Source organism: Neophocaena asiaeorientalis, unplaced genomic scaffold (assembly GCF_003031525.2).
Source record: "Neophocaena asiaeorientalis asiaeorientalis breed wild unplaced genomic scaffold, Neophocaena_asiaeorientalis_V1.1 scaffold183, whole genome shotgun sequence".
NCBI classification, from domain to species: Eukaryota; Metazoa; Chordata; class Mammalia; order Artiodactyla; family Phocoenidae; genus Neophocaena; species Neophocaena asiaeorientalis.
The window spans coordinates 5073673-5082327 of NW_020175199.1; the positions used below are offsets into that span (position 1 = coordinate 5073673).

At 44.9% G+C, this 8655-nt stretch overlaps 1 protein-coding gene across 6 annotated transcripts in view; it reads left to right on the top strand.

The window, feature by feature from the left end:
• HNRNPF (heterogeneous nuclear ribonucleoprotein F) overlaps nucleotides 1-8328 on the top strand; it is a 20581-nt gene extending 12253 nt beyond the window's left edge. For 2 of the 6 annotated variants that reach the window (XM_024765206.1, XM_024765204.1), the window contains 3 exons: nucleotides 238-381; nucleotides 2326-2385; nucleotides 6406-8328. In XM_024765206.1, coding sequence (XP_024620974.1) covers nucleotides 6457-7707 — 1251 coding nt within the window. In that variant the 5' untranslated portion in view covers nucleotides 238-381; nucleotides 2326-2385; nucleotides 6406-6456 and the 3' untranslated portion in view covers nucleotides 7708-8328. Of the gene's footprint in view, nucleotides 1-105; nucleotides 382-2325; nucleotides 2386-6405 lie in introns of all 6 variants that reach the window. The other 4 variants (XM_024765207.1, XM_024765208.1, XM_024765205.1 and 1 more) reach the window with 3 other exon arrangements.
• The last annotated feature ends 327 nt before the right edge of the window (nucleotides 8329-8655 follow it).

Consider the following 8655-nt stretch of genomic DNA (forward strand, 5'->3'; position numbering starts at 1 on the left):
GCCCTGTTGTCGCGCGTTCCTGTAGGGCTTGGCCGACCCGAAACTGTCGGGTCGCCCGGTGGAGGCCGAGCGAACCCCTTCACCTTGTACCGGTGCGTCCGCCAGGAACCTGGTGTCCGGGACCCATACCGCGCTTCCCGCCGAAATCGCTCAGACGCGCCCCTGCCGGCCCGCGATTTTGAGAGCGCACTTTCAAGCCTCGTTTGAAGCGTTTCCCCACAGCCAGTTGAGTTTCAGTTTCAGGTTAATAACAAAAGGAGATGCACCTGGCCTTTCCCCGGAATCTTCTGCGTTTTTAAGCGTCGGGTGGAATTGGGGGTCCTTTGGCTGTGAACCGCGCTTGCTTCATGAAGATAGAAATCGGTCCTGCTCCTTTCAGCGGTAAGTCTTAGGGCCAAAGAGTCAACCGCGTAATCTGAGGCCGGGTCTCACGCGGACTGTGGTTTAAGAGGTAGAACTTTCTGAGTGATTAAGAGAGCCAGAACAGTCTGAGTGCTGCCAGCTGTAGGTTAAAATTCATTTACAAATGAGGACGAAATGCTCTTCACGCCTCACTGGGACACAAATGGGGTGAAGCTGGGAACCCGCCGAGTTCCCGTCTCTGAAGAGAGACGGTGCGGGTGCAGTTTAAAAAGCGCCCTGTGTGCTCCCTAGAGAAACCTAATCAGCCGTGCGTTCAGGCGCACCCTGTTTATCTTGATTGGTCCACCTGGATCCGAACTAAATCCTGCCTAACCTGTATATTAGAGTGAGGAAGAGCACGTTCTGGAGACCGTCCCAGGAGTCCTGGGAGCCTGTTAGAAATGCTTAGTCTCGACCCCGGCCCAGATCTATTGTTTTAGGATCTGAATTTTTAACAAGATCCTCGGGTGGTCCGTGTGCGCACTTACGTCATAGTCCAGTTGCGGCCGTGTGTGTGTGTGCGGGTGTGTGGCGCGCGCGTAAGATCCTTGGTTGTCCCCCCCGTTCGGTACGTTCAGTCGGTCTCCAGTTGCAGCACCCGAGAGCAGTATTTTGTTAGCCGCCGCCGCCAGCAGCGATTGCAGGGTGCTGCCGGGGAGAAGGGTGGGCGACCAGTGTTCCCCCGCAGCGCTTCAACTCTGTGTGCGACGCGGTTCAGTCTCGTGAGAATCGGCTTCCTTGCTTCTGGCCGCCCCCGAGTGTGCGTGCCCGAGGAGGCGCCTCAACCGTTGGTGTGCGGACCACACTGGAATGAGCCAGGAGCAGGGGTAAACCTAGGCAGAAGGGGTTCCGCCCGTTAGGGTGACTGGGTTCTACCCTTTAGATTTCACTCTTTTCTGGGGGCAGAGGAGAGGGACGGTTGATGAAGCCTCTTGAAAATCCTCTTCTAGAGAATTTGAAACTGTTACTTCTTAAATTGTAATACTTTATATTTATATAGGTCTTTCCCCAAAAATAGCATCCCGTGTAATAATTACAGGACGTTAATAAAGCAAGGCAGATATTACCTCTAAGACAGCAGGCTCAGAAATTAACTTGACTTTCTCAGTTTTACGTTTCTAAAACTAAGAATGTGCTTTAATTCTCAAACTAATTCGCTGGACCATAAGTATTTTGGGGACAGCTTTGTCCTGTGGCTGTGGATGATGGTACTGATGTTTTTCCTATTGAAAAGCATATTTCAACATTTCCTCCCCTCACTCTTCCTCAGTTAAAAGATTAATGTTAGATCAAATACATTAGGTCTCAAGTGAAGCTATCACATAAAACTGGGAAAGAAAGTCTTGAGTATCTCCAGTCAGTCCTCCAGGGATGCTTGTAAATTGTAAATACTGTTGGAACAGTCTCTAGCAAACCACCTTTCTCTGGAGCCCATCCCTGTGAAAGTCTGGCCACGCCTCTGGCCTCCGGTGCGAGTCGGCGCCGCAGCTCCTCGCCCCCCGCCCCCCGCCCGCCCGCGACTTCCCGGAACCGCGCTGACCTTGCCCCCGCTCCATCCCGGTAGTGCCCCTCCCGCCCTCGATATTTAAATTGCCTTAGCGCGCTCAGGTATTCGCGTATAGAACTCGCGTTTTGAGTACATTTCTCAGGGCAAGTGGGAGGGTTCCAGGCTGGTACTCTCGGCGTTGCCCTAGGAAAGAGGTAAAGCGTTTCAAAGCTGTGGGGGCTGGCGGGCATGCACTTTCTTGAAGGCAGCCCCGCGGTTTTGTAAACGGCCTCCCACAGCCCGGGCTTTGGCTTTTCCGGAGGAAGGGAGCCCGGAGCCCGGAGCCCAGAGCCCAGCCAAGCCGGGTAACCGCTGGCTCTGCTCACTCTGGGAGTGCTGGGGCACTGCGGCAAGACGGCCTTATCGCTCTCTTTTAGGACAGTTCGTTACCTGCCTGGCGTGTCTTCGACTGTGGGCATCCCCCGCTGTTCTTTAAGGTGAGCTATTTTAAGAAAAGTAATTTCTCAGTTTATAATTGATTTACTTTATTGACACAGAACACTTTCTTGAGTGTGAAGTAAATTTTTTTTTCACTAGCTGTAAATCTAATGTTGAGCAGAACTCCAGCTTTCTTAACTTTCTCAAGTGTAGTTAATGTTCTAAGTACTGTAAGTCTGCAAAGAGTCCAAATGTAGAGGATTCTGAGGGCAAAGATGAGGATATTGCATTACGTACATTAGAAATATAGATAAGTGTTTTGGAAGAGTGCTCTCCTCACATTGCCTTCAGAGGAGAAGTCACTTTATTTTTGAAACATTATTTTCTGAAACAAAAAACATTTATAATTGTTTTATATTGGGCGTTTTAAGTAGTCCTTACATGAAATGTCTGTGTTCTTTTATGTTTCCTGCTTGTCTTTTTTTATTTTTTCCCCCTGCTTGTCTTCTTTAACCTAACCAGGCTGCCATAGTCTAGAGAGTGGTGTTCGCCCCACCTGACCATCAGTTAATCTCTTGCTAATCTTGGGCCTGCTGTGCTGGGGGTGGGACCACAGTGACCTCCGGAACAGATCAGTCTGTCCTTGCTAGGCTCTCTTGCATTTTTGAAGGGTTTTAAACAAATCATGAATTTGTTTCCCTAGAATGCTGTGGGATCATAGAACTGTAAGACTTAATTTGTGGTAGGGGAAGATTTTATGGGAAAGGTGGTATATTTGAGCTGAGACCTTAAGGATTAGTGGGATTTAGCTAGACAGAAGGTTGGGTGGAGTATATTTGGAGAGATAATTACCACATGTGTCACACCCAAGGCAGCAGAGAGCCTGGCACACTCCAGGCACAGAGAAATATAGGAATAAGAGGATGTATATTTTTTTAATGCAAGTGATGTGAGCGTGTGTTGCAGGTCAGAGCTGCAAGGCCTGAGCGCCCCCTTAGCCCCGTGGTTTGTGTTCCAGGCAGTGGGAAGCCACTGAGGTCTTAGAACAGGAGAGTGACATAAAGTCACTTTAAAAGAGCTACAGATTAGGTTGCAGTAAGGGTAGGAAAAGTTTTAAGGATCAGATGTGAATGTGTCCTGGAAAGGGCTATTGGTACTGGGATTAGAAAGAAAGAGGAAGTAGAAAGGGATATGAGGGAAGTGCACAAAGATGATGATGATTTGATAATTCAAATCATAATGCCAAGCAGTGTGCTAGGGACTGAGAAGAGATGTGAGAAACCTTTATTGCTTGTTGGAGTCAAGAGTTACTGAATAGAATTTAGGTATGGGTTAGCAATAGGATTAGGGTGGAGAATGGGATGACCCCCAAAGAAATGATGAGCTCATTGGATTTAAGGGCTTGGGAGTTGTTCAAGGATTACTTTAGTTTCATTCTAGAGCTTCTGGGTGACAGGTAAGGCTGACCAGGGTGCTGCTATAGAAGAGTTACAGAAAAAAGGCTGTGTTCATTTGTGGTACATAGGTGGTTACTATGGAGTAGAGTTTGTGTATACCAGTCTTGGCCTCAGGGAGCCTGAAGCTGGGAACTTGGGTTCTGGAGCCCAGAATTGGCCCTGGACATATATAAGGATCAGGTGAGGCTGCCTACAAAGCGGGGGTGGGGGGGCATAAAAGAAAGAAGGGCCAGTGATTGCATACAGTTGAGCCTTGAGGAAGGGCTCAGAGGGGCAGAGTGCCTAAGGAATTAACAGGAAAACCAAGAGCCATGGGGAGAAAGGATTTCCAGAGAGAATGGTTAAATCCTGCTGTGGGAACTGAAAAGATGGAGGTAAAAAAATGTTCCTTTCTTGCCGTGGAGGTCCTTGGCAGAGTGAGATCATGCCCTTCTTTTTATGGTGGGGGTGGGTAGAGGCCTTTTGAGGATGAGATTTTACTGAAAGGGAAAGCAAATCAGCAAGTAGCTGGAGACAAACTTGGTATTAGGGAAGGGGTATATTACAGGGTTGGTTAGAAATGAGATAATCTCCTTAATTGATAAGGAAAATAGTGTTCTGTGAAGCATTTGTGAAGATGGGGATTTCTTGGGACAGGTGGAGTTGACGGAGCAGAGCGACAGATAACGAGCTCAGCTATGAGAAGAAGCAACTCCTTGTTTATAAATTTCTAAATCTTGTTCTAATTTGCTTCACTGTGTCTCTGTTAGCAGTTTGCTTTTCTTTTTCTTAACCATTCATGCTTTCTAATGTTTAAATTGTGGGGTTTTTAGAAATCTGTCTGTTTTGCTCTAATAATGTAAATACCCCATTCCATCTGGGATAGTTTTGGGATTCATCTGAGGTAGGATTCTGCTTTATATTTTTCTACATAATGACCAACGTGCCCAGATTTCTTCAAAAGGTGGCTTTTACCTTTAACAGCTATATCTGTTACACTTGATGTGAAATGACAATTTCATGAAACAATTTCCTTGTAGTAGCACCCGTTTTGAGCATTGATCACTAGTTTGGGTCCTATCTGTATTTTTATTGTCTCTCTGTTACGTGTATATTGCTATCTGATGACTCAACTCCTATTCTTCACAATACAGCCCTTTACATGGATTTGACCTTTACTCTTTTTCAGTTTGGACTCTTGGGTGACAGATGCCACTTGCACTTCCCTGTCAGGAAGGGCACCTGTCACGCCTCTTGTACACTGAGGAGTTCATTCCCTTTGTAGTCCCTCAGTGAAACACAGCAAAGTATGTGTGTTATGTTGATCAACATGATGTGTTCTTTTTAAGATTTTTTCCTTTTTTTTTTTGATGTGGGCCATTTTTAAAGCCTTTATTGAATTTGTTACAATATTGCTTCTGTTTTACGTTTTTTGGGCCTCGAGGCATGTGGGATCTTTGTACCCCGACCAGGGATCGAACCCTCACCCCCTGCACTGGGAGGCGCAGTCTTAACCACTGGACAGCCAGGGAAGTCCCCATAATGTGTTTTATGATCTTCCCCCCAACCCCGCTTTTCTTTTCTTTTCTTTTCTTTTTTGGCCGCACTGTGCTGCTTACGGGATCTTAGTTCCCCAACCAGGGATTGAACCCAGGCCATGGCAGTGAAAGTGCCGAGTCTTGAACACTGGACCACCAGAGAATTCCCAGTTGATCCTTTTTTAATATATGAAACTGAGAAGCATATAATTTGATTTTTACATTTGCGTCACACTTAACTGATATTGCTGATGCACTAATCTGCTTGTTTGGATATGTCTTAATTTGACCTCACACTTAGGTTTGACAATAGGAATAATGATACTTCCTTAGGCTCTGGAAGCCATTGCTGTCTTGTATCCTTGCATCATTGTTGCTGATAAGAACACTGATTCTGGTTCACCCCAGTGTCACAGGAAATGTTATTCTGCATTGTGATTTAAAATAGCCTGTTTGTCACATCTTTTTGCTTCTGTAGTGCCTTGCCACAAACAAGCAAATTGGTTAAATGTAGGGCTTGTAGTTGAAGAATCACACAGGAGCTGTTTTAAATGAACCACCAAATTTCATCACAACAGATAATGTGGACTAAATAAAACAAGAAAATGCCCTGCCTAATATTTAGATTGTTCTGTGTTCGAAGTACCAGGTCACACCTACCCTCCCTTGCCTTTTACTTTAGCAATGCAACAGTACAGCTCATCTGTTTTCCTGTAGTTCTGACAAGTTCTTAGTATTTCTGAATGTTGCCTCAATTCATTCTCTTGTCTTTCCTTAGAGAACTCATAGTAATTGATCATAAGAATTTGTAGATTTTGTCTTATTGATTGAAGCTTCCAGATCACTATTTTGCTCTTCAAATTTTACTCTCTATTGTTTCACTTTTTTCTTTTTTTTAAGACCCCCTAATTTGTTATTTTCAATCTATCTGTGAGTAATGTAACTATTTTTGGAGAGATGTAGGATTGAATCTCTGCTCATATATCTTAACATCTTTAATTTCACTCATCCTTCCTCATCTGTAAAATGGAAACTATTTACTGTGTATTCTTGTTATACATATTAAATGAAAATTTATGTAAAGTAGTTTTTGCTTTCTTTTCAGCCACAAAAAGCCGCATCCAAGTTTGTTTGACGTCTGCTCTGTCAAGTGTCCATGATGTTGGGCCCCGAGGGAGGTGAAGGCTTTGTAGTCAAGCTCCGTGGCCTGCCCTGGTCCTGCTCTGTTGAGGATGTGCAGAATTTCCTCTCCGACTGCACAATTCATGATGGGGTCGCAGGCGTTCACTTTATCTACACTAGAGAAGGCAGGCAGAGTGGTGAGGCTTTTGTTGAACTTGAATCAGAAGATGATGTAAAAATGGCCCTTAAAAAAGACAGGGAAAGCATGGGACATCGGTACATTGAGGTGTTCAAGTCCCACAGAACCGAGATGGATTGGGTGTTGAAGCACAGTGGTCCAAACAGTGCTGACACCGCCAATGATGGTTTCGTGCGACTTCGAGGACTCCCGTTTGGATGCACCAAGGAAGAAATCATTCAGTTCTTCTCAGGGTTGGAAATCGTGCCAAACGGGATCACATTGCCTGTGGACCCCGAGGGCAAGATTACAGGGGAAGCCTTTGTGCAGTTTGCCTCACAGGAGTTAGCTGAGAAGGCTCTAGGGAAGCACAAGGAGAGAATAGGGCACAGGTATATTGAGGTGTTCAAGAGCAGTCAGGAAGAAGTTAGGTCATACTCGGATCCCCCTCTGAAGTTCATGTCAGTGCAGCGGCCGGGGCCCTATGACCGGCCTGGCACAGCCAGGAGGTATATCGGCATTGTCAAGCAAGCAGGCCTGGAGAGGATGAGGTCTGGTGCCTACAGTGCAGGCTATGGGGGCTATGAGGAGTACAGTGGCCTCAGCGATGGCTACGGCTTCACCACCGACCTGTTTGGAAGAGACCTCAGTTACTGTCTCTCTGGGATGTATGACCAAAGGTATGGAGATGGCGAGTTCACTGTCCAGAGCACCACTGGACACTGTGTCCACATGAGAGGTCTGCCCTACAAAGCCACGGAGAACGACATTTACAACTTCTTCTCTCCACTCAACCCAGTGAGAGTCCATATTGAGATTGGCCCTGATGGAAGAGTGACCGGTGAAGCTGATGTCGAATTTGCCACTCACGAAGAAGCTGTGGCGGCCATGTCCAAAGACAGGGCTAACATGCAGCACAGATACATAGAACTTTTCTTGAATTCCACGACAGGGTCCAGCAACGGGGCATATAGCAGCCAGATGATGCAAGGCATAGGGGTATCAACCCCGTCCACTTATAGTGGCCTTGAGAGCCAATCCGTGAGTGGCTGTTATGGGGCGGCGGCTAGCTATGGTGGCCAGAATAGCATGAGTGGATATGACTAGTTTTGTAGTAGCTTTTGAGTTATTTCATCAGATTTTCACAGGCAGCCAACAAGCAGTGAAAAGCAGTTATTACTCTAGAGGAAGCTGTGGGACCCATTTTGCACCATGAGTTTGTAAAATCTGGATTAAAAAATTACCTCTTCAGTGTTTTCTCATGCAAACTTTCTTCTAGCATGTTATATTGAGTAAACTAAAACCATTTTCAGCTTTTCTCAACATTTTGGTAGTGTACTTTCTGGAGTGATGTTATCTGAGTTAAAGTAGTTTTAAGTACATTAAATGTGGATCTTTTACACCACATCATCGTGAACCCATTGGGGAGGTGTGCTTTTTTGGAAAACTCAAGGTGCTAGATCCCTAATTCAAAGAGGAACATTTCTCATGTTTGTTCATTCTAGTTTATTTTCATTTAAAATCTTTTAGGTTAAGTTTAAGCTTTTTAAAAGTTAGTTTTGAAAATTGAGACACATTACTAATACTGTAGGAATTGGTGAGGCCTTGACTTAAAACTTTCTTTGTACTGTGATTTCCTTTTGGGTGTATTTTGCTAAGTGAAACTTGTTAAATTTTTTTTGTTGACTAAATTTTTTTCTTAAAATAAAAAGACTTTTTCACAATGACTGGCACAGACTATATACTCACCAAAAAATAGCAAAATGACTGGGTGGTTGAAAATTTCATTTTACTACTGTATTTCAGTGTGAATTTTAAATTTTAGCACTATGATTTCCCTTGTATTCTTAAAACGAGGCTAAATTAAACATTCAGATTTTAAAACATTAAATATATGAGTGGAAATGGTGACTACAAAGTATGAGAGTAGAAGCCTACAGTCCCATCTTCCTGTGACTTGTGTTCTGTTCATCAGCCATTTGTAATGTCCTGCTCTTCCCTTCCTTTATGCTGGCTGGCACCTGTTCATAGCTAGAGATTTTTAGTTTTGTGTGC